Source organism: Oncorhynchus mykiss, chromosome 1, assembly GCF_013265735.2.
Source record: "Oncorhynchus mykiss isolate Arlee chromosome 1, USDA_OmykA_1.1, whole genome shotgun sequence".
In the NCBI taxonomy this organism is placed as follows: Eukaryota; Metazoa; Chordata; class Actinopteri; order Salmoniformes; family Salmonidae; genus Oncorhynchus; species Oncorhynchus mykiss.
In genome coordinates, this window is record NC_048565.1 from 15,581,072 (window position 1) to 15,608,845 (window position 27,774).

Consider the following 27,774-nt stretch of genomic DNA (forward strand, 5'->3'; position numbering starts at 1 on the left):
GCCACATTTTGACCTAGATGTGTGTGCCAAAAGGTCTTCAATTAATTCAAGATCTTCTTAATGTGCCACTGAATGTCTTTTCTGTGGATTTACATTTAACTATTGACGTACTCTTTGCTACATAATAATTAACGTATTAGAATATTCCATTAAAATATAACAAACTAAGCATTTTGGTATACTTTTGTTCAGCACAGGACAGCAGTAATATTTCCTGTTGCCACCAAAGGTTTCTGATCTATACGGACCCATTTGCATTGAGTTATGAGGGCCGGAGCTAACATCTCATGGATACCTAGCATGGTCCTGGAGTCAGTGAATGATGATTTGCTGTCTTTCTGGGTATTAATTTGGTGAGGTGAATTTGTAATTAGGTTGAATTCCCCTTATACCCATGGTTGTTATATCCCATCATATTTGAGAATGTGAAACATATTTGTTACAGTAGTAGATTTGAATCACTGTTGACTGTTCCCATGGTTTATTTACTTTGATAGGAATTATTTTGGTAGGGGAATACTCAGAACCTTCAGTAATACCCACTCAGTAATTAGCTAGAAGTTTAACTTTTAACATGCTGAACAGGGCGTTGTGTCAAAACCATGTCTATTCTGACCCTCTAGATGTATTTAACAGGATACTACTCTAGTACTGCCAATTCTAGTCCTCACATCTCCTTACTTGGAAAAGTGCCATTTGGAACATGTCATTGAAGGTGTGAATGTAAATACACTGAAAAATATAAATTCAAAAACGTAATAGAATAGTTTTGGCCAGTAGCCAGTTCATCAACTGGAATGGTGAAGGCAAAGACTTTTTTTGCCAAGGAGTGGGTAAGGTTTTTCTTTAGTGCTAAAATCAATCGAATTCAAATATCTGGAAACTTTTACTGCCAAAACATGGTATAGTTTCAACAAAGGAAAATAAATGAATTGTCATAACATTGCAAACAGTTTTCCTTGAAGGATGACTATTTCATCTAACATAAAGCAGTTTATTAAACCATTACCATGTTGCAATACAAGTCATAACGTATGTGCATTTCCACTGCTCATTATATAAGGAAATCTGGTTGCCACTGAATAATTTAGCAGTACAATTTATTTTGGAATACAGCATTAAAATAGCAATTAATGTTTCCTTTTGTTAAAAGTCCCTAAAAGCACAAATTGACATGGACAAATTCAAACTGACCTAGCCTACTATATGTTTATATAATCACAAGCATTTTGCTACACCCGCAATAACATCTGCTAAATATGTGTATGTGACCAACAACAATTGAATTGATCTTATGTAGATTTTAGAGAGTGCAGCAAGTTCTGAACTTGATAAATGTACCTTTACCTGTAGGCTTCCTTCAGTAAGTGGCTTCTGCAAATCAAGTTCTACACATTCACATTAGGAGAAAGAAAAAAAAAGAAACAAACAAGGATACTCCTGGGCAGTATTTGAAATAGGAGTGTTTAGTTGAAAATGGCTAAATTACATCTAAGAAGCTGTATAAAATTATCTGTCATAGCGAACTGTGGCAAAGACACCTAACACATAATACAAACAAGAGCTCCAAGTCTGAAGGTTTCAGTCACAGGGATCCCATTATTTGCAAACAGCACAAATGTGACAACAATGTACAGTAGAGACCACATTGGTCTTCCCATCCTTCATGATCATTAAAACAAAATATGAAATATAATAGACCTTCTACTACCCATAAAACCTGTACCTCATCATTTATAAAAAGATACATGGTTCTCAATGTGACTCCCTGTTAAAATGTATAATGTTTAAAATACAATTTGTTTTAAAAAGTAGACCATGGATTTCATCTCGGACGACAGATATCAGGACCATACAACAGGCTACTCAAAAGGTTTCCAGGGAACTGGTTCTTATATTTGATTAGGGATACAGTAGTTAACCTACTTATAACATAAAGTTGTATATCACTTCACTCATCTTGCAAAATGCCAATAAGACAACAGTGTCTTTACTTGAAGTGCTATAGAGTACTTTTCCTGATATCTCTACATGAGATGTAATCATGTGTCTGGCAACACATGCAAAAGCATACTGTCAAAGTGACTGACTTTACTATTGCTACTCAATGGCAGGAACATGGGAGTATTCACTATGGCAGAAACTAAAACAGTAACGTAGCCTTACTTAGTAAGCAAACATGTCCCCGTGTAAATGCAAAGGAAAAAAAACTATTAAACTTGATTTACTCTACCCCTTTATCAAAACAAAAAAAGTTTACTGTGGTAGTGCAGGTGTGCACACAATGCAAAGTGTGGCCAGTAAGATACTCATAGACATCTCAGTGCATTAAAAAGGCCTCTTCTGCCCATCACCACTTGATGAACATTAGGCCTGCTAGTACCCCATAGCCCAGTATGAGAAAGAGCACCTTCAGCAGTCTGTCATGTTTATCCTCCAGCTCCCGAGACAGGATCTCAAAGAAGGTGACAAAGAGGAAAGTACCAGCAGCCAGGCCTTGGAGCACCACAGAGGCAATACTGCCTGCCAGGTTCTGGGCACTATTGATGCCCATGCCCAGTCCGATGCCAATGGGTATCATGAGGCTGACCGTTACACCCAGTTTGATGGCATCCCTCATGGGCAAAGCAGCTTTGGCCACACTCACCCCCAGAGCTACGGCAGCCAGGGTCTCATGGATGCCCACCCCCAGGAAGAGGCTTCCCAGCTTGGCCCCGTCCTCCTGGAGGCCCAGGGCCAGCCCCTCGAACACAGAATGGGCAGAGAGAGCCAGGACCAGGCTGGCCAGCCGCAGAGGCCCAGCTCTGGCCAGCTCAGTGGGGCTGAGGTGTCCGTGGTGATGCCCATGGTGGTGGCCCACAGGGGAGCCCCGGGTGGGTGAAATGAATGGAGTGTCATACTCAGAGTCACTTCCAGCCTCGGAGACCCCTGCGTTAAAGGTCTCCAAGTTGATGAAAGATGGCTTCTCCTTCTTGAAGGTGAGCACTGCCTGCTCCACAAAGACGGTGAGGAAGAAGCCCAGCATCATCATGGTCTCTGCCAGGGGGTAGTCTGTGGTTATATTCACCAGCTTTAGGACCTCATCCACCTAAAGAAAAGACACTCAATAAATTAACATCAGCATATAAACATTCTGCAACAGCAAAATGGTTGCGGTTTCGACAGATTGTCGGAATATAATTAAAAAGATAATCTTTTTAATTTTTTTATTTAAAATACATTTTACTCTGCAAAATACCATGTTTTGAAGACCTACACACACCGAAGAAAGCTGTAAAGCCGAGACGTCTGTGTACGCTATCCCTGATGCAGTGAAAATAATTAAAAACATTGAATACTGAAGTAAGCTTTACACGACATCTTTTTGAGTACGAACTTCATTACACTTCTTTGTCTGAATTCATGGGTTTTACACATCAGCCAAGCTTCTGAGAGAGCCCCATGGTTCCCTTTTGATAAGACATGGCTACCTACCTTGTTTCTTACTGCTGGCAAAAGAGCATTGAAGCAAGTGGCCAGAAATACACCACCCCCAAAAGAATTGCAGAGTGCAAGAGCCTTCCTGTAGTTTTGGGCTTTTTCATAATCCACCTGCATCATTAGGCGCACTGGGACAAGAATCCCAGCCAACATGAGGGCAAACACTCCCAGAAGGCAAAGGACCTTGGCCACTACAAGCTCCATGATGTCCAGATATGGTATTGCTCAGTAATATGAGTGGCACATAACCCTCAAAGCCTCTTCTGCTCCTTTTCTCTGTCAGGTCACAGAGAGTCTCGTCATCCTGGTCCCAGAGACAATTACAGCTGTGACATGAACAACAAATGAAAAAAGAAAAATGTCAAAGATGTGCAAACAAACTTTTATAGCTTTATTTGTCATGACAATCAGTCAGAAACTAGAACAGCTAGCTAGCTATCATTTAACTAAGCTAATATGGCCACCTTGTTGACTGGTTTGATTCAACATGATAACAGCTGTGATAGCTAGATGTGCAATCTTGAATGTTGCAAAGTGTAATTTAGAGCTGGGCAATATGGACAAAAATCCATATTGCAGGCACACATAATAAGGTTGTGAATAGCAGTAGAATTAATCTCACCATTTGAATCGTACCATCGCTCTTTTCATAATGATTAAGCGACCAAAAACCAGATTTGGAATTAATACGTGTCACATATCAGTTTGCAAACAACATTAAAACAAGTTAATAAAGCCACATACAAAACAGGCAGCTCCAAAATGCAGGTGTTTCAGCCTAACTCAGCGCTGTTGAGCATTGCACCGTGATTGGCTCAGTGTTCTGTCAACCATGGGGACACTACTTAACCCACCTTTAGTAAGGGTAGATATAAAAAATGTGAGCCCATTGGGTTCAGCCACAGACTTAGATAAGAACTGGACACAGATAAAATGAAGTCAAATCACATATCTACAGTAGCTTTGATTGGACTGATCATGTCAACATCTTACTTTCAAAATCTTAGCTTGCAGTCCTATCATGAATCAAGTAGACAATCTACTGGCAAATCCTTTTTAATCTTTGTCATATGAAGAGAAATAATGAGAAATTATGGATAAAACATATCGGTGCTCATCAGCCATCGCAAATTCAACAAGGAGTTGTTTGGAAGGAATCGGTAACAGTGGCAAACCGCAAGCATTGCAACTGGGAAGTCAGACTGGGAAAATACGCTTTGTCATCCGACTCAGAATTGTAAATCCCTCTTCCTTCGATGACAAAATTTGCAACTGAAGGACCGCCGCACACAAGGTGAGTCCAAAAATGTCTTATAAGCTGCTGCATAAATGATGTAATATGCCAGGGCGATATGGGGTTTGCCCCACCAAAATGTACATGCTAAAATTGCCAATGCGCCTATACTAGTACTTCAATTTCTGAGCTCCAAATTAAAGTTCAAGTAGGCTACTTCAAGCCCCTTGTAGGCCTATTGAGGTGTAACATGAAACCAAAATGTATTTGTCATGTTATTTCATTACCAAATCATGCGGTGAAGAAGCCCACTGGGCTATGTCATTTGTCATTAGATCCAGAAAAATTAATAAGAATAGTGTGGGGGTGTTGCACAATAGTCTATTTTACACAATTGCGCACAATAGACCCCGTGTCCAATCGGAAGCACGAAAACATGAACTCATTACCTTGATGCCCTCTCTGTTAAATCTAACGCTGTAAATCACATGATCAAAATCAATTCCCTAAGGATATTAGATTCAATGGGGATCCAGGCACAACTGTCTTCATCAGCTTAATGAATAAACCAATATATTCTGGACATTCCTCGCGAATACCTTCTTTCAAGCACTTAGGCTGTGTCTGCTGGTGCATCGTATGCACCATCACAACAGCTGTTCGTCACTTGACTGTCATTGAGAAAATTCCTTCCTGGATCAAATGATGACGTGTAAAATAGGATAGACTATTACCGCGTAATTAAACAGCTTGACACCTAATGCACATCTGACAAGTATTATGCTAAATTGTTGAAGAACCATGTTAATGACAGTAAGGATTTGGGTTAAGTATCAAGGTAAAGTGACTTTCGGTTAGAAGCATTCGATTTTACAATCACATGAAATATTTCAGCGATCTCTATACAAAAAAAAAAACAGTCCGACAGCTAGATCCAGGATTCTTACAGGGTTCAAGTTGAATGTCTAATTTAACTGATTTATGCTTAATATTTGATACAACTACAATTTACACTGCCGTAAATGCAAGGACAGAAAAGTAATGTTTTTAAGACACCAACCATGATAATGGGTTAAATAAACGTCGGTTTTAAATCAACTCGTGAATATTATTGAATATAACGTTATATAGCTATGTTCCCCCTCATATCTTAATGTAATGACATGAAAATAATAAGCAGATTATCAATGATTTAGCAACACCTGTAACAAAGTTGTCCAGCGCACTGGTAACGTTACCCTAGTTTATGAGAAGACCCCTATAGCTATTCTAGCCAAACTAGCACGCATGTCAACATAACGTTGGCAAATTATCGGGTCGACCAGTTCACAAAACAAAGCTTTAAGTGGGTGCTAGTTATCATTAATATTAATTTGCGTCACGTTGCAAGCTTTCCCAGCAGCTGAAACCTACATAATAATTTCTATCGGGCTTTTTGACGAGAAATATGAAATACCTCTACACTGACCTTTCACAGCTTTTCCCCCCCGTAACACTTCCTGTTCACATGACGAAAACGTTTCTGATTGGTGGAGATGCTTTCAAGACAACTGGCTAGAAGGGATATCGATTTTGTAAACGATACGTCATAGTCCCGTCTGCAGAAGTATTTTACTAGCCTCGTGAAGACAATCTGAACCATTATAAACAGAAGACAAGGACCACATTTGTTGTAAACAAAATTTATAAAGCGTCTGGACAGAAAGGAGTGATATTAGTCTAGGTCGTTAGTAAACTAGCTAACTCTGATGACTAACGTTAGATAGCTACAATAAGTAGACAGACGTGTGTGTTAATCGATGTTAGATCATCCATCAAGCTAACAATAAAAATTAACTGCTATTCTAACTTGTTTAACTTCTATCTCGCATCGTGAAAACTTGCAATAGAGTATGTGTTAAAGGAAAAACAGAAGAGAACCACAAGATGCAGGACTTCTTGTTCCTCCAATATGTAAGAAAACAAATGGATACAGGGCTTTCTCCTACAAAGCTCCTCTTATACGAGACTCAGGCTTGATTTCAGTCTTGTAAATTCAAGTAAATTACATTACGTAGCTAAGCCTTGGACAAATAATCCTGGTCTGTGCGGCCCATATGGGCAGAAGCCTCTCCTGTTTCTGTCACGTAAGGCAGTTTGATGTACTAGTAGCCTCTACCTCCTGGACAGGACGCTAGTTCCCTAATGCTGAGAGCCAAGCAGAGGCATCAGGTCCCAAGGTACTGGACTGATGAACCATCCTTGCGGTCTCTGCTTGGTCGACTCTCCAATCTCAACTGGGATTCCATACCACTTACTATTACAGGGGGCCGAGTCCCTGGCTTGTTGCACTCAGGGTTGGCGTTGGACGGCGCCAGTCTCGATACCCCTGTGTTTATGCTGCAATAGGGGCCACGGTCAGCTCGTCTCATCTGGTATACCCCTAGCATGCTTATACCCAAGCTAAATATTGCATATTCCAACTCACCCTCTTCCGTCCTCTCCAGTCTTAAGCCTAGGTGTGAATGGAGTCTGGGAAACCAGCCCATACTCTAGACAATTGAAATCATTCCAGAATATTTTTTTCTACAGTACATTTAACATTTCCATTCTACAATATGGCCTCTGACAAAGAACTCTCAAAATCCTATTGTATTTGGGGTGTTTTTTTATGGAGAGCAATGAGTGTCGAATATGAAGAACAAAAAAAAGAAATGCGCCCCCCCACCTATTGTCAGTGCGGAGAGACATGCATCTTGATAGTACATCCATAATCTTTGGTTGTATAAAGATTCCAAGTTTCCGACTTGGACGACCATTGAAAACGCTATTCCCAGCAAAGGCTCGTTATTTTACTGAAGTTCCCAGTTGTTTTGAACACACTGAAGTTGGAAATTTACGAGTTTTGAGCGCAGCAAAAGCTTGCAATGAGCTAAGTGATGCCGTTTCGATGAAAGGGCTTTTGTAAACAGAGGTCTCCAGATGACTGAGGTTTCTCTACTGTAAATTAAATATAAACTCCTGAGTTTAGTTTTGTACAAAATGCATCAATATCAATGCAATCAAGTCAAAACTTTAATTCATGAATATATTTTCTAAATGGAATTTAATTTAATTTCAATTAATTTCCTAAATTGAAATTACACATGGGTTTAAAAATCAAGCAAACATGTTAGGGTAATTTATTAGTATGATTTAATCAAAGATTGTGAACAAAAACAGACAGCCACCCACGTTAGAAAAAAACCCAAACAGTGTAACACTGACATTCGCATTATAAAATAACAAAAACAGTGTATCATGCTTAAACAACTCCTGGATTACGGAGGACACCAATAGGTCCTATTTGATATGCTAATTTGAAATTCCCATAATATTGCCAGTACTCTAGATACCATCCCTGCCAACCAGTATTTCTTTGTACAAATAGATGCTTCTCAAATTTATATGACTGCTAAACTGTATCATCGCATAATAATCTCAAGGTGTTTCTGTGTACCTGAAATGATAAAGCTCAAGTGATGCAGCTGCATGTAGTTCACGGGGGGGGGGGGGGGGGGGGGTGTTCAGTTCGGACAACAGTTCACTGGCAAGGAATAGTAACATTAAACAGCTAAACCAAGAGCTACACTGGTGTGACATTGCAGACACTTCGGACTAGATATCTGTTAACAGGTTTATCAAATTCCATCATTCCCGCAAGGTTTTGCTGATCAGTTTCCTTAAAGACAGGGGGGGTGGAGCACACATGCAATAATTACTCAGTGATGAAAAGCTTTTTGTCCATAGAGTTGGGAGATAATACAAATCATACATAGAAAAAAAAAATCCATGTCTTCACTTCTCCACACAAATCTTCCTCTGTCAGAAAAGGGAGAGCAGACAACTTTATGATTAGCTCTACATGTGTGCTTTGTAAAGGGGAATAAAGAAGACATTGCAAAAACCCAGTACAAATCTGCAACACATGGACCAACCCATAACCATTTAAAAATGTTAATCTTACCTGTCTGAGGGTCAAGGTTGTTCTTCGTTGCTACCACTAGGTGTCCGGCTGTGAATTTGACTCCTCAGCTGTTCAATTAGCTCTGGGTTCTGCTGTTGCATTTGCTGCGCAAATTGTTGGCCCCTAAATGGACATAGCGAGGGGATGGAATGGCAGTTACCAAGTACAAGTCACAAAAACAATGCATTTTATTAATACTCACATTAAAATGTTATCATGTCTTTATCACTGATGCTACGGGTATAATATACAAGTAATATTTGGCACAGAGTGAGTAGAGCTGGTGGTAGACTTACGCTTGGATGAGACCAGAAATGTCACCTGGACCAGCTCCCACTACTCCAACTCCTGCTGCCGGTCCGGCTCCTAACCCTGGTCCAGCTCCTAATGGTCCGGCTCCTAACCCTGGTCCGGCTCCTAACCCTGACCCTGCTCCTAACCCAGGCACTGCTGGAGCTCCCATTGGCCCATAAGCTCCTGACATCATCCCCGACATCCTGTACAATACAGACAAGAAAGGTGGTCTACATGCATTTACTTTAAAAGCGCCCTACTTTTCACAACTAATTGTGGAATCTCAGAGTGAATTTACAAAGTCCTTGTGCTGCATCTAAAAAAACACATTTATTTGATAGACAATTAATGGATAACTTACATTTGCTGTACTTGTGGGTTGTTCATCAAACCGGACGCCTAGGACAAAGCAGCCCTAACAATGTCAATATGATTTCTAATTCAGTAAACCTTCTCTACATATGCTGCATTCATGACATCTCATAAATACGACTGGGGGGTGAACACCTCTCCAACTAGTGGGAAACTCATTAAAAACATGTTTTTAGACATTTCTAAAATGTTATTGAAAATGAAATACAGAAATATCTAATTGACATTCGTATTCACACCAGAGTCAATAATTTGTAAAAGCACATTTGACAGTGAATACAGCAGAGAGTCTTTCTGGGTAAAGAGCTTTCCACACCTGGATTGTGCAACTTTTGCCTATCAGTCTTTAAAAAAAATACAAAAATTCAGGCTCTGTGAAATTGGTTGTTGATCATTGCTAGACAACCATTTTCAGGTCTTGCCATAGATATAAGTTAAAACTTCAATTCGACCACTCAGGAGCATTCACCGTCTTCTTGATAAGCAACTCCAGTGTAGATTTGACCTTGCATTTTAAGGTTATTGTCCTGCTGAAAGGCAAATTAATCCCCCAGTGTCTGGTGGATAGCAGAATGAACCATGATTACAAGCACACCCATAACATGATGCAGCCACCACTATGCTTGAAAATATGGAGTTGTACTCAGTAATGTGTTGTATTGGATGTGCCCCCAACATAACTCTTTGTATTCAGGATAAAAAAGCTAATTGCTTTATCACATTTATTGCAGCATTACTTTAGTGCCTTGTTACAAACAGGATGCATGTTTCTGTACAGGCTTCCTTCTTTTCACTCTGTCATTTAGGTTAGTATTGTGGAGTAACTACAATGTTGTTGATCCATCCTCAGTTCTACCACTGCCATTGAACTCTAACTGTTTTAAAGTAACCATTGGCCTCATGGTGAAATCTGAGCAGTTTCCTTCCTCTCTGAAAACTGAGTTAGGAAGGACGACCGTATCTTTGTAGTGACTGGGTGTATTGATACAACATCCAATGTGTATTTAATAACTTCACCATGCTCAGAGATATTTAATATCTGCTTTTTACCCATCTATAAATAGGTGCCCTTCTTTGTGAGGCATTGGAAAACCTCCCTGGTCTTTGTGGTTGAATCAGTGTTTCAAATTCGCTGCTTGACTGAGGGACCTTACAGATAATTGTATGTGTGTGGTACAGAGATACGGTAGTCATTCAAAAATCATGTTAAACACTATTGCACAGTGAGTCCATGCAACTTGTTAAACAAATGTTTACCCCTGAGCTTATTTAGTCTTGCCATAACATAGGGGCTGAATACTTTGTTTCAAGACATTTCAGCTTTTCATTTTTAATTAATTTGTACAAATTTAAAAGAAAAATGGAATTCCACTCTGACAAAAAAAGGGTATTGTGCATAGATCAGTGACAAGATAAATCGCAATCTAATCCATTTTACATTCTGGCTGTAACAAAATGTAGAAAAAGTTGAGGGGTGTGAATAATTTCTGAAGGCACTTTATATGGCTTTTAAACACTATAAATTGTTTACGAGCATGATGGCTGTACTTTTTGTTTATGGTTGACGCAGCTTGTTTGCCATTAGCCAATTAATGTTCTCTTGTCATTCCTAGTATTTTCCATTTGAAAAAGGCCAGTTTTAGTTAAAGCTGCACTAGGCAGAAATCGCGCCGCCATTTTATGGGTGTGGGGGGGATGTGTTTGCCTAATTTCAGTTTGTGTGACAAAACAAGCTAGTGTAGAGAATCATTGTACCATCTAAACCGCTGTGAAATACATATTTCCCATAAGCAAAAATATTGTATTTTGAGCTTGTGTACAAAACATAAAAGATGCAAAAATTAAATGTAAGAATGGGAAGCACAGAAATAGCACACAACATATCTACTGCTTATTAGACTTGCTTTCAAAGACAATGACAGATCTATAACTCCTATTTCTATGTGTATTTGGTCAGGTCACCCAAAAAGTTACACATTTCAGCTTTCATGGAACTCACCATGTTCATGAAACCAGGGTTACTGAGCAAACCAGCCAGATCAACTCCTCCCATTCCTCCTGTCTGAACAAATAAATAACATGATCAACAATGATATATTACAACTGATATGTATTCTCCATTGTGGTTGAGATGTTACCAACTTACCGGGCTTGGAGTCTCCATTTTCTGCTCTGCTATTTTCAGGTTGGATTTGTAGGTGTCGTTCTCTGGGTCCAACTCTAGGGCTTTCTTGTAATAACCTACAGCTTCTGTGTGTTTGTTTAAACTGGCTAGAGCCAACCTGGAAGCATGGGACGTTTGAAGTCAATGTATGTTCACAATCATCAGTCAATAACAAAGCAGCAACACACTAGCCCATGTCCACGGTAATATTGAACGCTAGTGTCTAACCTACCCCATTCTTCCATATGCTTTGCTGTAGTTTGGGTCAATCCCAATGGCAAGTTCACAGTCCTGAACTGCTCCAGCGTAGTTGCCTAGTTTGCTGTATGCAGCAGCCCTAGCAAAAACAATTCCATACAATTAGCAGTACCTCACAAAAACTGAAATTGATTTATTGCTTGACTAAAGCTGCATACATGAGTGAAAATCGTCAAAATGTGCATTTGGGCATACACAATGTGTGACTAATTGTCAGAGTCCTCCAAGTTCAGGAGTTTGTTGGTCAATACCTGTTGCAGTAGTAGACTGCATTCCGGGGGTTTATGGCAATAGCCTTTGAGTAGAATTCCACAGCTGCCCCAAATTTCTCAACCTTCATTTGATCATTGCCTGCCATAAAGAAAATACAAATATTATAGGCCTACAAACAGCTCTTAGATTTGAAGAGAGCTACGTACACGTCATGGGAACTTTAGAGGGAGCGCAACGTTCAGTGTGGTATGTGGATCTGTTCACATCAGGGGAACTGAGCAGGATTAAATGACTTTGATTGAACTTCACATTTCCATGTGTTGTGTTAACATTCAATAGCATCTTTGCATCACATGATTATGCTTAGCATTGAAGTCAGACGGAAGGACACATATGGTAAACACATGATTCTGCCAGTGTGTTTGTACTAAGTTGAGGATGTTAGACTCAAATGTTCATATCTGTTGATAATATTAGAGTCAGACTGCTAAAGGTATAAGGACAGGGATTGTTTCTGTTTTTTCCCCATGTTGTGAGATTCTTTCTGGTGTTGTGACAGAACACTGGAGCTGTGAAATAAGGATATCAGGGCCAGCTTAGAGAAAGCAGTTGTAGCACTAGAGCACGCATGGGAGAAATGAATTGCAGCAGTATAGCCATTAGCATTGATGATGATTATGAGTACACAATGCATGGAATGTCAAGGCATAAGTGCACATTTTCATACAATCTTATTTTAAAGAACATAGTACTGTCCTTGTCTATTAATGTTCCATAATGTCATATTTTATGTGGACCCCAGGAAGAGTAGCTGCTGCTTTAGCTAATGGGGATCCTAATAAAATACTAAAGCTGATCGTGAAGACTGAGTAATGCACAAACTATTACGGGGAGGTCCTACCGTCAGTTTTGAGTCTCTCTGCCTCTGCTACTTCCTCCTCAGTAGAGGAATCTGTGGCTGTGTTTATTTTCACCTGGGAGGTTTCGGGATGCTGCAACAGACAGTCAACACATCTGAGACAAAGGCCTATTGGCCACAATCACCTTCATATTAAGTGGATGTCTTTTGAGTCTACCTTCTGTGTCGCAGAGGCAAAAATCTCTGGTAATGTTTGAGTGACAGATAGGGTCTGGTCATCGGTCGAGACCTCAAAGGCAGTCTCCAGGCATTGGACTGCAACTGAAAAATAATCAGATGTTTAGGAATGGCAATGACACTAACTGGACACAGTTGAGTCCCTGGCCATCGTCCAACGTAGGCTGAGAACCCATCTCCTCAGACTGACTCTTGGCTTCCTTACTCCAATTTACCTTCTAAACTTTCCTGAGCATCTGACGATAGACTCCCAGAGCCCAGTTGATCATGAAGAAACTGAATGATGGAGATGGCAAGACGCTTTGTGTCTGTCATTTTGGATTGAGGTCCAAACCTCTCAGTAGAATGTGTATTGCGAGGGACCCTGAAGAAGAAAGTTAATGAGATGTATGTATAAAAAAACATCCACTGTAAATAACTGGCAACTGGTTGGGATTAATTGTCTCTTACATTTCTATTGTAGCTACATAACAAAAAAGCCTATACGTTACCATCTGTTTCGATAGCGGATTTAAGTTCAACGTGGAGTTTAGTCCGCTAGTGACTAGATAGGATTAAGAAACGAAACTAATCCTAGACTAACAACAAACATGCTAACAATCTAGCTAGTTTACTTGGCAGGTGACGTTGCTAACTAGACTGTTCTAGTAAGTTGCTTATGGTCGGCTGCTAGCTAATACGGCTAACACAACTAGCAGTTGGCCTGCCATGTGAAAGCACTCGGTGTATTGCCACATAAACAGACGAGCTAATTTTGTTTACGTGTAGGGAGTTGTTTAAACTTACGTGGATAGCTTAACTAGAGCTAACTAGTATCTTGATTGTAGCTATCTAGCTTAGCATTACTGACATGACGGCAATAACATGGCTTTCTGAGCACTTTACCCCGATTTACTCAACTGACAGATAGCTATGTGGTTTAAAGAACGTTCAGCTATGCCACACAATATAACATATATACAAATGTGTAAACTAGCAATAATTATTCTTACCAGTTGCCTTTGCTTCAGACGTTCCTTGCAGTAACGTTAGCTGGTGGTGATGGGGGAAAAAATGTGTTGATTTTCGTCGCATGTGTGACGCGTCATATCTGCGTAGGCTGAAGCATGCGTCCTTACGTCAGTGTGCGTGCCTCCAATTTTGACTTTGTGGCTGTGGTAACTAAGGGAAACATCAGTGGTCAAAACCCCTAATCGCTGAATTGGCATCGTCAACCACAGGCTGTAAAACTCACCGCGAACGTTGCTTCTCAGATTTCTGAAATATGGCACCGACAGGTGAGTCTACGAAATTCATTAATATTACATTGGGTATTTTATAACAGGTCTTTGTCAAATGAATAAGATCAACGTTTTGCATATTCAATCGTCAGTCTGTGCTGGACTTGATAACGCTTTCTGGATACTAACGCTTTACGTTAGTTAGCTAACGTTAACAGAAAATGTATTGCATGCTATTAAAATGTTGTTTGTAGCAAGCAAGCACATCCCTGCAGGTTCATCGCATCTAGCTAAATAACCAGTTTAGCCACGCACTAACACGATTGATAGTTAGCTAGTTACAATACAGCATGCATCCGTCCCATTCAGTTAGCTACCTAGCCAACTAGATCAAAATCCAGGCGTGATTACAAGTTGGCAAGAATCCCACTGGCGCGTTTTGATAATGAACCGGAACCTTCCAAATGTTACAATCTTTGTGTAGTACAAAGTAAGCTGTACAAAGTAAGCTGTACAAAGTAAGCTGTACAAAGTAAGCTGTACTGACAATGTCCTCTTACATTTGCTAGCTAGATATATATTTCAGTAGGGAGGATGACAACCGCCTAATTTAATTAAACGATAGTTTGCTAGCGTTAGCTAATTGTGTTAGATAATCAGTGTTGAACCCCAAAGTATCACTGGATTAGCTACTACAATGCACATCCACATAGTTTCCATAGATTAAATAGTAGAAATGTCAACACTATTATTACTATCATGGGTTGTCATTTGCATACTGCCAATTGGTTGCTAGTGTTTTAAGGGCAGCACTGAACTGTTGCTAGATAGTATTTTTATGGGGTGTAAAGACGGTCACAGTAGTGTTGATTGTACATCAGCCACAGTATCTTCTGACCACGTGAGCAGTGCTGATGCTGAAACTAGGCATAGTTTATAGCAAATGCCGTTGAATGCCGCCATAGTGGGAAAAAAGCTATTTCCTTATAACCTGTACACTTCCTCACAGTTCAGCAGTTAGGCCTTTTCCAAGACGAACCATCCAACTCGTGACCATTCCTTATTTCACCCCACAGGAGAGGTGGCGTCTGGCAGTGGTGCGCGAGTGTGTGCTGACAACCGCCTGCGCTGGGACCTGACCCCCGAGCAAATCCATCAGCTCTCAGATGAGCTTATTGACAAGACCAAAAAGGTGTATGACTGTGTTGGGGCCCTGGACCTGGCCAGTGTTTCCTATGAGAACACCCTGAAATCCCTCGCTGATGTAGAGGTGGAGTACACAGGTGGGTGAGACTCGTACTCCAAAAAGACACCTTTCTTTAACCCCTTTCCTCTATTGTGACAGTGAATTGAAATTACTGAATTAAGGTTACAGCAGTGCGGTGAAAATATAATTTCCTCTATGTAGGAACCTATAGGTTTGGGGCGGCAGGTAGCCTAGTGGTTAGAGCGTTGGGCCAGTAACTGCTCCTGAACTAGGCAGTTAACCCACTGTTCCCCGGTAAGACGTCATTGTAATTAAGAATTTGTTCTTAACTGACTTGCCTAGTTAAATAAAATAAATAGGTTGATACATAATTGGTGCATTTGTTCAGTAGAACCAATATACTTGTGTGAAGAGGGCAAAGAACAAGTCCATGCACTTTGTTGGTAGCTGATGGGCAGGTTTCACAAAAACAAAACTAAAGATATATAATCAGTTCAGTCCAGCAGTTCATAGCAACCACACCTAGCATCTACTCCACTGCCATTGTAAGCGATGGGGAAATGTCTGAGTTGGCAGGAAAGAGGTATGCAATGTTATAGACAAATCAGCACTTTTTACATAAAGAATAGCTGACCAGCCTATGCTCACCACAATAGTGTTTTTGGCATTGTTTTGAAACCAGGGCACAGGCAGTGGACACTGGGCTGTACATGTTACATCATGCAGTTGTAGTCTTTTATAAACCCGGTGCAGCAAAATATCTCATACAAAATGTACAAAAGAGCATGTTTTTATTATCACTATCCCACCTCTCATCATTTTAGGCCCTTTATTAACTGTTTCATCACAATGCACATTTCCCAAAACCTGAGCTTATGTTTCAAGCTGAAAATTGTCACATTAGACTGGATTTATAAACTACAGGTGGGTGCTACACATTGGTAAAGGATGAGGTGAGTCCCCCTCTTTCAGTTACGAAAGCACTTTGAGCACTGAAAAAGCCCCAAATATAATCATCGTCATGATACAGTTGATTACTTTATTAGTGAGGAATGTTTTTTTCATGATCTTATTTTGTAAGTTACTTTTTTTAAATTGCTTTTAAATGTTGCATGTTTTTATTGCATTGGAATTGTGAATTTGTATAGTTGTGTGCAGGACTCCATGTTTAAATAATAAAGACGCCTTGGTCTCAGGGCGATTCCCTGTTTTAAATAATAATACAAATCACTTGCAAAGAAAATGACACTCATAATACCTACTCACTCTTGCATTTTGACATGTTATTCCAGTTGAGCGCAATATGCTGGACTTCCCTCAGCACGTGTCCTCCTCCAAGGACGTACGCACGGCCAGCACCGACGCTGACAAGAAGCTGTCCGAGTTTGACGTGGAGATGAGCATGAGGGAGGACGTCTACCAGAGGATCGTGGCACTGGAGGTGAGGAGGAAGAGGTCAATAAAGGAGGTCCATCTCAATAGTCTGAAGTGGCTTCCTGTCCTCATCTCTTTATATTGACATTTAGTAATTTAGCAGACACTCTTATCCAGAGCGACTTACAGTTAGTGCATTCTTCTTAAGATATGTGAGACAACCACATATCAGTCGTAGTGAGTACATTTTTCCTCAATAAAGTAGTTATCTGTGAGGTACAACCTATTAAGTGGAAGAAAAACATTTTATTTATTCTTTATTTATTCTTCATCTGCAGTCTGACTGATGAAAACTGATCTGAAAACACACTCAGTAGATGTGCTTTCATCTGCCCACTTCATCAGATCAGTACAGCTGATAAATACTTTGTTGAGGGATCAGGACTAATAAAGAAGGGGAAAACGCCCTTTGGCCTGTTGCGATGTACCGATAGGATCTCAGTAAGTGAGGCCTGTATGTTTTCACATGTTATTGCCTCATTATGTTGTCTTTAGAATTATCCTATGGCTATGCAAAGCTGGGTGCAGAATCATGCTCATCAGCTGAGTTCTGCTTTTTGTCCTCTCACAGGGGAAGCTTGACGCTGACACGCTCACTGATGAATCCAAGAGGTACATGGAGAGGCTGATCAAGCTGGGCCAAAGGAATGGCCTCCACCTGACCAAAGAGACACAGGATGTAAGGGACTTTACTGAAAGGTTTTCAATTCCAAAGCTCATACTCTGATCAGGCCTGGGTTCAAATACTATTTGCCATCTTTCCAATAATGAGCGATTGCTTTAGCCTGCCTGTAGTGCTTCAGACAAGCACAGCTAGAGTATCTGAAATTATTTCTAATAGTATTTGAACCCAGCTCTACCTCTGATCATTAGGGTCATTGTCAACCCATTGTCTTACTTCGATCTCAAAACAGGAAGTCAAAAGGATTAAGAAGAAGCTTAGCAACCTGTGCATTGACTTCAACAAACACCTGAACGAGGACACCACCAGTCTGGTTTTCACCAGAGAGGAGCTGGGTGAGTTCACAGGATATAGATTTGGTGTGATTTTTGATCTTTGGTCAGACACCTATCAAAGCGGTCCCTGTTCTTTTGTAGAAGTCACGGTCAAAAGAATGCCAAAAACATAACTTTCACCGACGGTGGCAGTGCAGTTCGGCAATAACTGATTCAGGGGAAAGATACCTGTAAATTGTACTCAGGAAAATGATCTCTGTTTCTAGTCCAGTTTTCAGGTTTCCAATTGAATTGCTTAAAAAAGAAGCAACAAGCGCTGTATCATTGAAAGCAAATCCAGAAATATGACTTGACATGTATGACGATGCACTTTAGGCGGTCTCCCCGAGGACTTCCTGAGCTCGCTGGAGAAGGACGGGGACAAGCTGAAGATCACCCTCAAGTACCCTCACTACTTCCCCACCATGAAGAAGTGCTTCATCCCTGAGACCCGTAGGAAGCTGGAGGAGGCCTTCAACTCTCGCTGCAAAGAGGTGAGCCGTTGTCTGTTCTCTGTGAGACAGAGATACTATCCGGTATTGGAAGAGAATTTTGTACCCTACTGTAATATTTTTTTTTAAACACGGCAATGGCCAGAGAAAGTATTCGAAGCAAGAAAATTGCTGAGCCCTCTCAAATAAAGTCAAACTGCTGCATGGAAATGTACCATTAAGTTTATTTCAGCCAAAAAGTATGATAGACAGCGTTTCAGCTCCACATTTTTTATTTTCTCTGAGCACCAAGTATAACCCGAAAAATGGTCCCCTCGAATTCATTTCAGATTCCAACCTCTGTAATTTTCTCCTGGTGTAGGAAAACTCTGCCATCCTGAAAGAGCTGGTGCAGCTGAGGGCTCAGAAGAGCTCCCTGCTGGGCTTCACCACCCACACTGACTTTGTCCTGGAGATGAACATGGCCAAGTCTGGCAAGAAGGTGGCTGGCTTCCTAGGTGGGTCGAGATGAGAGGGGTTGAGAAAGGAGTTCAGTTCGTACAACTCATTGAAAGGTTGTTATGGTCCGCGATTCCATTTTCAACTGACCAGTGTACAATTTGGCTAGTTGTTTGTGGTTTACTATTGTTAGCTGCAGAGGCTGCTGTCAGTTCTATCAGAAACAAAGTATTGGGAAGGCGGGTACCCTACCGGTTAAAGTATTGCGCCACTAACCGAAAGGTCACAGATTTGAATATCTGTGCCGACAATGTGAAAAATATGTAATAATTAACCCTAAGTTGCTCCAGTGGCACTGTAATGCTCTGTCTGACCCTGTAAAACAACACATTTCACTGCACCTATCCTGTGTATGTGACAATAAAAAATGTAGACGTGTGTGTGCTGCAGCTGCTTCCCTATACTCCCCTGACCCCAGAGGCCGTAACCACCCTGTTCCATTTTAGTCAAAGTTTTCATGTCATATTGTATTTGTTGAGGGCACTGCTCACACTCAACTATGCATTAACAAACACAACTGCTACAACACAAAATGTTTCACATTGCAAAAAACAATACACACACACACACACTAGTTACTACCGCTTTGCTCCAACGTCTGTCGGTCTTTCGGAGTATACACATATCCTTTGTGTACCTTTGACAATAAGGTAATGTTTCTATTTTCCAGAGGAGCTGGCCCGTAAGCTGAAGCCCCTGGGGGAGGAGGAGCGCAAGGTCATCCTCGCGCTGAAGGAGAAGGAGTGCCAGAAGAGGAGCCTGCCTTTCAATGGCGAGCTGCAAGCCTGGGACACGCGCTACTTCATGACCCAGGTAGGGCAGAGGAGGGAAAAAATACAAATGTCTACAACTCTGTTATGCTCAGTGACCCAACAGCGATTTATTTAACACATCAATACATCGGTGTGGGATGATATCAGAGTTGCAGGATGCAAAGATTATTGTTCTGTTGTATTTCCCCCCAATCCCCCGTGTAAATATTGGACTATAAATTGTGCCTTCCTGTATTATACTCATGCTAAAATGGTTATTATATTCTACTGAGCCACTACTTCATGTTCCTATTCTTATTTTTTATTATTTATTATTGTTGCATTGTCGAGAAGGAACCATGTGTATCCCCTACATATGACTAATAAAGCTTGAAACTATTAAATAGTTGCTACACCATATATACACACACAGTACCAGTCAAAGGTTTGGATATACCTACTCATTCAAGGTTTTTTCTTTATTTATTTTTACTTTTTACCGTTTTCAACATTGTAGAATAATAGTAAAGACATCAAAACGATTGAATAAAACATTTGGAATCATGTAATAACCCAACAAGTGTTAAACAAATCAAAATACAGTCGTGGCCAAAAGTTTTGAGAATGACACAAATATTAATTTCCACAAAGTTTGCTGCTTCAGTGTCTTTAGATATTTTTGTCAGATACTATGGAATACTGGAGTATAATTACAAGCATTTCATAAGTGTCAAAGGCTTTTATTGACAATAACATGAAGTTGATGCAAAGAGTCAATATTTGCAGTGTTGACACTTCTTTTTCAAGACCTCTGCAATCCGCCCTGGCATGCTGTCAATTAACTTCTGGGCAACATCCGGACTGATGGCAGCCCATTCTTGCATGATCAATGCTTGGAGTTTGTCAGAATTTGTGGGGTTTTGTTTGTCCACCCGCCTCTTGAGGATTGACCACAAGTTCTCAATGGGATAAAGGTCTGGGGAGTTTCCTGGCCATGGACCCAAAATATCGCTGTTTGGTTCTCCGAGCCACTTAGTTATCACTTTTGCCTTATGGCAAGGTGCTCCATCATGCTGGAAAAGGCATTGTTCGTCACCAAACTGTTCCTGGATGGTTGGGAGAAGTTTCTCTCGGAGGATGTGTTGGTACCATTCTTTATTCATGGTCGTGTTCTTAGGCAAATTGTGAGTGAGCCCACTCCCTTGGCTGAGAAGCAACTCCACACATGAATGGTCTCAGGATGCTTTACTGTTGGCATGACACAGGACTGATGGTAGTGCTCACCTTGTCTTCCCCGGACAAGCTTTTTTCTGGATGCCCCAAACAATCGGAAAGGGGATTCTTCAGAGAAAATTACTTTACCCCAGTCCTCAGCAGTCCAATCCCTGTACCTTTTGCAGAATATCAGTCTGTCCCTGATTGTTTTCCTGGAGAGAAGTGGCTTCTTTGCTGCCCTTCTTGACACCAGGCCACCCTCCAAAAGTATTTGCCTCACTGTGCGTGCAGATGCACTCACACCTGCCTACTGCCATTCCTGAGCAAGCTCTGTACTGGTGGTGCCCCGATCCTGCAGCTGAATCAACTTTAAGAGACGGTCTTGGCACTTGCTGGACTTTCTTGGGCGCCCTGAAGCCTTCTTCAGAACAATTGAACCGCTCTCCTTGAAGTTCTTGATGATCCGATAACTGGTTGATTTAGGTGCAATCTTACTGGCAGCAATATCCTTGCCCGTGAAGCCCTTTTTGTGCAAAGCAATGATGACAGCGCGTGTTTCCTTGCAGGTAACCATGGTTGACAGAGGAAGAACAATGATTCCAAGCACCACCCTCCTTTTGAAGCTTCCAGTCTGTTATTCAAACTCAATCAGCATGACAGAGTGATCTCCAGCCTTGTCCTCGTCAACACTCACACCTGTGTTAACAAGATAATCACTGACATGATGTCAGCTGGTCCTTTTGTGGCAGGGCTGAAATGCAGTGGACATGTTTTTGGGGGATTCAGTTCATTTGCATGTTAAAGAGGGACTTTGCAATTAATCTGATCACTCTTCATAACATTCTGGAGTATATGCAAATTGCCATCATACAGCCTAGCCAGTCTCCAGACCTGAACCCAATAGAAAATCTTTGGAGGGAGCTGAAAGTCCGTATTGCCCAGCGACAGCCCCGAAACCTGAAGGATCTGGAGAAGGTCTATATGGAGGAGTGGGCCAAAATCCCTGCTGCAGTGAGTGCAAATCTGGTCAAGAACTACAGGAAACGTATGATCTCTGTAATTGCAAGCAAAAGTTCCTGTACCAAATATTAATTTCTGCTTTTCTGTTGTATCAAATACTTATGTCATGCAATAAAATGCAAATTAGGGGTAGCCTAGTGGTTAGAGCATTGGACTAGTAACTGAAAGGTTGCAAGTTCAAATCCCCGAGCTGACAAGGTACAAAATCTGTCGTTCTGCCCCTGAACAGGCAGTTAACCCACTGTTCCTAGACTGTCATTGAAAATAAGAATTTGTTCTTAACTGACTTGCCTAGTAAAATAAAGGTAAAATAAATTAAATTTGTGATTTTCTGGATTTTTGTTTTAGATTCCGTCTCTCACAGTTGAAATGTACCTATGATAAAAATTACAGACCTCTACATGCTTTGTAAGTAGGAAAACCTGCAAAATCGGCAGTGTATCAAATACTTGTTCTCCCCAGTGTGTGTGTGTATATTTATGTTTAAACATTGTATTTTTTTACTGCGGCGCTGGAGCTGACCCTTTCGGCTATGTGGTTTATATTTGCCCCTGGGGGTATAAATAAAGTTGAAGTGTTTAATTATATCTATTTCCTCTGCTCTGCCCCCCTTTAGGTGGAGGAGACCCAGTACGCGGTGGACCAGAACCAGCTGAAAGAGTACTTCCCGATGGAGGTGGTGACCCGGGGCCTGTTGGACATCTACCAGGAGCTGCTCAACCTCACCTTTGATCTGGTGGAGGGCGCCCCAGTTTGGCACGACGACGTCACCCTCTACTGCGTCAAGGACCGCACCTCGGGCACGGTGGTGGGCCAGTTCTACCTGGACCTCTTCCCAAGGTGAGTCGGAGGAAAGCAGAGGAGATTGAAAAGGATTTAAGATGGCCGCCTTTGGTTTACTATTTTATTTTATTTAGCCTTTATTTTAACAGGGATTCATGCTGAGACCAAGGTCTCTTTAACATGTGCCCCCTGTACACACATCAAACACTATACACATCAATATACATACACATCAACATGCACATCAATATTCACATCAATACATGAAAAGCAAAGCAATGTGTTTTGTATGGTTGTTTTGATATATCAATCTTTTATAAGGATTTTATCATTATTATCATTTGTTTTGAAGGGAAGAAATCTGTATTTCATTGCTCTGCAGAGTTACGGTTTCATTTTGTAAATTAAGTTAAACTGCAATTAAATTAGAGAAGGAGCTCACCTTTTGCTCATCAACATAATGAGGGAGACAATAAAAAAAAAAACGAAGATTTAGCCAGTCATGTTTAACAGTCATGGTGATTGTGTTTAATTCCCCCCCCCCCCCCCCCCCCAGAGAGGGGAAGTACGGCCACGCTGCCTGCTTCGGCCTGCAGCCCGGCTGTCTGCTGTCGGACGGGACCCGCCAAATGGCGGTGGCAGCCATGGTGGCCAACTTCAGCAAGCCCACGGCCGATGCCCCGTCCCTGCTGCAGCATGACGAGGTGGAGACCTACTTCCACGAGTTTGGCCATGTCATGCACCAGCTCTGCGCTCAGGTGTGTGTGTGTCATTACTAGTATACAGCATTGTTCTGTTCCTGTGCACTGAAATTAATGTTTGTCTGAATAAAGGCATTTTAGTGTGATGGTTAATATATTTCCCATTCTGGCTGTTCATTTCCTGTCAAGTCCACCTGAAAGACTTTGTAACAAGGACTTCTTACATGTCACTTTAATGCCCGAGAAGGCATTGTCCTCTGATCATTCAATCTAAAATATAGATTTCATATTATACATGCATGATGTTTTTTATTCAGACTGATATGAACTACTAAAACCTACTACACCTCAGGATTAGTTTATTAACAGATACCCATCTCTCTTCTGTCTCTGCTGCTACCAGGCGGACTTTGCCATGTTCAGCGGGACTCACGTGGAGCGGGACTTTGTGGAGGCGCCCTCCCAGATGCTGGAGAACTGGGTGTGGGAGAAAGAGCCCCTGCAGCGCATGTCCAAACACTACAAGACGGGCGCCCCTATCCCCGACGACCTGCTGGATAAACTCATGAAGTCCCGGCTGGCCAACACGGGTGGGTCACCACAAATACATTTCCTGGTTCCTTAATAGAACACCTCTTAACACGTTGTACACCAGTGCTGGAGGTTGGGTTATTGGGCTGTGGTCACCAACCAGACTCCTGATGAACTACCTGGTTTACAGGTATCATCAGTGTGTTGTGTTAACTCTCTCCCTCTCATGCAGGTCTGTTTAACCTGCGTCAGATTGTCCTGGCCAAGGTGGACCAGGCACTCCACACCAAGAATGGCCTGGACCCAGCTGAGGAGTATGCTCGGCTGTGCCAGGAGATCTTGGGTGTGCCCGCATCCTCAGGTCAGAGACAACCTCAACTAATGAGCCAGACCACCATCACAGCTGTAGTTTGGTAGCCTGGTCCCAGATATGTTTGTGCCATCTTGCCAACTCCTATGGTCATTGTCACTGCTTTTAAACAATCCTTTCTCTTTGCCATTGTGCCCATAGGAACCAACATGCCTGCCACGTTTGGCCACCTGGCAGGTGGTTATGACGCCCAGTACTACGGTTACCTCTGGAGCGAGGTCTACTCCATGGACATGTTCTACGCCCGCTTCAAGCAGGAGGGCATCATGAACCCAAAGGTTGGCACAGCTGAGCTAGTTATTTACAATGCTGTTTTTATACTTGACCATCTTCAGCTATTATCTAGTCATTTATATCAGGGGTCATTGGTTATTGATGCTAGTGAGCAGTGACTGCCTGCAGCCCTCCAGGACTGGAGTCATGTCATCTGACTTTGGTTTTTGAGCTCCAAAGATTTCACCATCACAGAAATGTAATTGTTTTTTGACTAAAATGGCCTCCTGTTTAATGCCGAGATCTTTTTCCATCTCTCCCAGGTGGGGCTTGACTACAGAAACTTTATCCTGAAGCCCGGAGGCTCTGAGGATGCTGAACTGATGCTGAAGAACTTCCTAGGGCGGGAGCCAAAGCAGGAAGCTTTCCTTCTGAGCAAAGGACTAACGGTTGAGCTGGAGGCGGACACTCCATGTGCCTGTTGACCAATCACAGCCAGCTCAGTGTAAACATCCCCAACCAATCATACACTTAGGACACAGGCACAAGGGACCTACATTTTCAACAACAAAAAACCCAGACGAAGACAAGAATTGATAAAGAGAAGAATTTCCCGTTTCTGCTGCTCTACAGCCGTGTTCCCCAACCCTGGTCCTCCAGTACCCCAACAGTACACAGTTTTATTAAGCACACCTCGTTCAACTTGTCAACTAATCATCAAGGCCTCAATGAGTTGAATCAGATGTGCTTGTCCAGGGTTACATTAAAAATGTGTACTGACCAGGGTTGGGAAAGATTGCTCTGCATGCAACATCACCCAGTTTCCCCCCTTTTGTGCTGTGTTTTGAGTTTGGAAGTATATTTTAAACTGCAATTGTATTCAAGTAAGGAAGAGCAAAATACACTAAGAATTGACTTGACCCTTTTGTCGGCATTTGTTGACTTCTGTCAGTTTTCTCAGAAGAAGTAGCTCTCCAGTTTCTGCAGAGCTGCAATATGTACTGTACCTTGAGCATGGGACCTCAAACTCATTCTGGTCAGTATCTCTGACAGATTCAGTATCCTGTCTGGTAAAAGGAGGCTCTAGACTTTCACTTGAAGTACACTCGCTACCATAAAGCTGCTACAACACACTGTCCTAAGAACACAACTGTTACATTCGCTACCATAAAGCTGCTACAACACACTGTCCTAAGAACACAACTGTTACATTCGCTACCATAAAGCTGCTACAACACACTGTCCTAAGAACACAACTGTTACATTCGCTACCATAAAGCTGCTACAACACACTGTCCTAAGAACACAACTGTTACACTCGCTACCATAAAGCTGCTACAACACACTGTCCTAAGAACACAACTGTTACATTCGCTACCATAAAGCTGCTACAACACACTGTCCTAAGAACACAACTGTTACACTCGCTACCATAAAGCTGCTACAACACACTGTCCTAAGAACACAACTGTTACATTCGCTACCATAAAGCTGTTACAACACACTGTCCTAAGAACACAACTGTTACATTCGCTACCATAAAGCTGCTACAACACACTGTCCTAAGAACACAACTGTTACATTCGCTACCATAAAGCTGTTACAACACACTGTCCTAAGAACACAACTGTTACACTCGCTACCATAAAGCTGCTACAACACACTCCTAAGAACACAACTGTTACACTCGCTACCATAAAGCTGCTACAACACACTCCTAAGACCACAACTGTTACAATTGCTACCATAAAGCTGTTACAACACACTGTCCTAAGAACACAACTGTTACAATCGCTACCATAAAGCTGTTACAACACACTGTCCTAAGAACACAACTGTTACTTTATAATTATAATCTTAATATAATCGGTATAGAAACTTGGTAGATTTTCAGGAAAATGTTCATCCCTATCACATGGTAAAAGGAAAGCTCAGTTTCTGAGATCTCTGATAATTGATTTGACTAGTGGCATCAAGCCCATCAGCTCCTAAAAGGAATTGGCGAAAGCTAGAAACAATGATAGTACATATAAAAATGTCCCTTGTCCCCCATGTCAATAAAGGTGAGCCTCAGCTGCAATTCCACCTCCAGCTGAATCGTACTACACCCCCCCGACGCTCGTATTATGTGGCAGGGCTTGCAAACTATTACAGACTACAAAGGGAAGCACAGCCGCGAGCTGCCCGGTGACACGAGCCTACCAGACGAGCTAAATCACTTCTATGCTCGCTTCGAGGCAAGCAACACTGAGGCATGCATGAGAGCATCAGCTGTTCCGGACAACTGTGTGATCACATTCTCTGTAGTCGACGTGAGTAAGACCTTTTAACAGGTCAACATTCACAAGGCTGCGGGGCCAGACGGATTACCAGGATGTGTGCTCGGGGCATGTGCTGACCACCTGGCAGGTGTCTTCACTGACATTTTCAACATGTCCCTGATTAAGTATGTAATACCAACATGTTTCAAGCAGACCACCATAGTCCCTGTGTCTAAGAACACAATGGCAACCTGCAGGGTAGCCTAGTGGTTAGAGCGTTGGACTAGTAAACGGAAGGTTGCAAGTTCAAATCCCCGAGCTGACAAAGTACAAATCTGTCGTTCTGCCCCTGAACAGGCAGTTAACCCACTGTTCCTAGGCTGTCATTGAAAATAAGAATTTGTTCTTAAACTGACTTGCCTAGTTAAATAAAGGTTAACATTTATTTTTAATAATAATTTCAAAAAATGACAACCGATTCCCCCTCAGGAAATGAAAAAGATTTGGCATGGGTCCTCAGATCCTCAAAAGGTTCTACAGCTACAACATCGAGAGCATCCTGACTGGTTGCATCACTGCCTGGTATGGCAACTGCTCGGCCTCTGACCGCAAGGCACTATAGAGGGTAATGCGTACAGCCCAGTACATCACTGGGGCTAAGCTGCCTGCCATCCAGGACCTCTACACCAGGCAGTGTCAGAGGAAGGCCCTAAAAACTGTCAAAGACCACACCCACCCCAGTCATAAACTGTTCTCTCTACTACCGCATGGCAAGCGGTACCGGAGCGCCAAGCATAGGACCGAAAGGTTTCTCAACAGCTTTTACCCCCAAGCCATTAACAACAGTTAATCAAATGGCTACCCAGACTATTTGCATTGTGTGCCAGGTTATGTAGACAAACAGTGCAATTTGTGTAACCAATGACAATAGTGAGGGGTGTGTCATAATGATTAAGTTAATTAAAATTAATTAGTGAAACTGTTAAAAAAAGTATATGGCATATTAAATATATATAATAATATAT

The 27,774-nt window shown here is 41.7% G+C and overlaps 3 protein-coding genes and 1 non-coding gene across 9 annotated transcripts; 2 read left to right on the forward strand and 2 right to left on the reverse strand.

The window, feature by feature from the left end:
• Window positions 1–980: 980 nt before the first annotated feature.
• Window positions 981–6,309, reverse strand: LOC110490068 (zinc transporter ZIP3). 5 transcript variants are annotated; one of them, XM_021563247.2, is made up of 3 exons: window positions 6,183–6,309; window positions 3,475–3,806; window positions 981–3,088 (listed from the first exon to the last, which is right to left on the reverse strand). In XM_021563247.2, the coding sequence occupies exons 2-3, from the start codon at window positions 3,682–3,684 to the stop codon at window positions 2,351–2,353; spliced, it is 948 nt and encodes a 315-aa protein (XP_021418922.1). In that variant the 5' UTR covers window positions 3,685–3,806; window positions 6,183–6,309; the 3' UTR covers window positions 981–2,350. The 5 variants fall into 5 exon arrangements, with proteins under 5 accessions (XP_021418922.1, XP_036806994.1, XP_036807178.1 ...); XM_036951099.1 differs by having other exon boundaries at window positions 6,171–6,191; XM_036951283.1 differs by lacking the exon at window positions 6,183–6,309 and adding an exon at window positions 5,314–6,163.
• Window positions 6,310–7,860: 1,551 nt separating this feature from the next.
• LOC110490009 (small glutamine-rich tetratricopeptide repeat-containing protein alpha) lies at window positions 7,861–14,234 on the reverse strand. Of its 2 annotated transcripts, none has more exons than XR_005037302.1 (12): window positions 14,089–14,234; window positions 13,312–13,460; window positions 13,077–13,180; window positions 12,902–12,992; window positions 12,039–12,138; window positions 11,762–11,866; window positions 11,512–11,647; window positions 11,365–11,427; window positions 9,355–9,408; window positions 8,996–9,196; window positions 8,700–8,822; window positions 7,861–8,554 (listed from the first exon to the last, which is right to left on the reverse strand). XR_005037302.1 is itself a non-coding variant. In XM_021563124.2 (12 exons), exons 2-11 carry the CDS (start codon window positions 13,409–13,411, stop codon window positions 8,711–8,713), a joined length of 1,050 nt encoding a protein of 349 aa, XP_021418799.2. In that variant the 5' UTR covers window positions 13,412–13,460; window positions 14,089–14,231; the 3' UTR covers window positions 7,861–8,554; window positions 8,700–8,710. The 2 variants fall into 2 exon arrangements, 1 of the variants encoding a protein (XP_021418799.2); XM_021563124.2 differs by having other exon boundaries at window positions 9,355–9,392; window positions 14,089–14,231.
• A 7-nt stretch (window positions 14,235–14,241) lies between these two features.
• Window positions 14,242–25,408, forward strand: LOC110489937 (thimet oligopeptidase). The gene is made up of 14 exons (XM_021562998.2): window positions 14,242–14,373; window positions 15,393–15,599; window positions 16,816–16,964; window positions 17,529–17,636; window positions 17,872–17,974; window positions 18,290–18,447; window positions 18,767–18,902; window positions 19,574–19,716; window positions 22,507–22,730; window positions 23,230–23,431; window positions 23,778–23,964; window positions 24,138–24,266; window positions 24,417–24,553; window positions 24,812–25,408. The coding sequence occupies exons 1-14, from the start codon at window positions 14,361–14,363 to the stop codon at window positions 24,971–24,973; spliced, it is 2,058 nt and encodes a 685-aa protein (XP_021418673.1). The 5' UTR covers window positions 14,242–14,360; the 3' UTR covers window positions 24,974–25,408.
• LOC118966758 lies at window positions 18,019–18,144 on the forward strand. Its single transcript, XR_005053642.1, has one exon. It is a non-coding gene; the product is annotated as a small nucleolar RNA SNORA16B/SNORA16A family (small nucleolar RNA).
• Window positions 25,409–27,774: the final 2,366 nt, after the last annotated feature.

Coding starts and splice junctions, on each gene's coding strand:
- LOC110489937 (XM_021562998.2), top strand. Junction 17,637..17,871: donor TGACCAAAGAGACACAGGAT/GTAAGGGACTTT, acceptor ATCTCAAAACAG/GAAGTCAAAAGGATTAAGAA. Junction 24,554..24,811: donor AGGGCATCATGAACCCAAAG/GTTGGCACAGCT, acceptor CATCTCTCCCAG/GTGGGGCTTGACTACAGAAA.
- LOC110490009 (XM_021563124.2), bottom strand. CDS start 13,411: ATGACAGACACAAAGCGTCTTGCCATCTCCATCATTCAGTTTCTTCAT. Junction 9,393..11,364: donor ACCCTGGTTTCATGAACATG/GTGAGTTCCATG, acceptor GCTTTGTCCTAG/GCGTCCGGTTTGATGAACAA. Junction 8,823..8,995: donor ATTTCTGGTCTCATCCAAGC/GTAAGTCTACCA, acceptor ATGTCCATTTAG/GGGCCAACAATTTGCGCAGC.
- LOC110490068 (XM_021563247.2), bottom strand. CDS start 3,684: ATGGAGCTTGTAGTGGCCAAGGTCCTTTGCCTTCTGGGAGTGTTTGCC. Junction 3,089..3,474: donor TGCCAGCAGTAAGAAACAAG/GTAGGTAGCCAT, acceptor TCTTTTCTTTAG/GTGGATGAGGTCCTAAAGCT.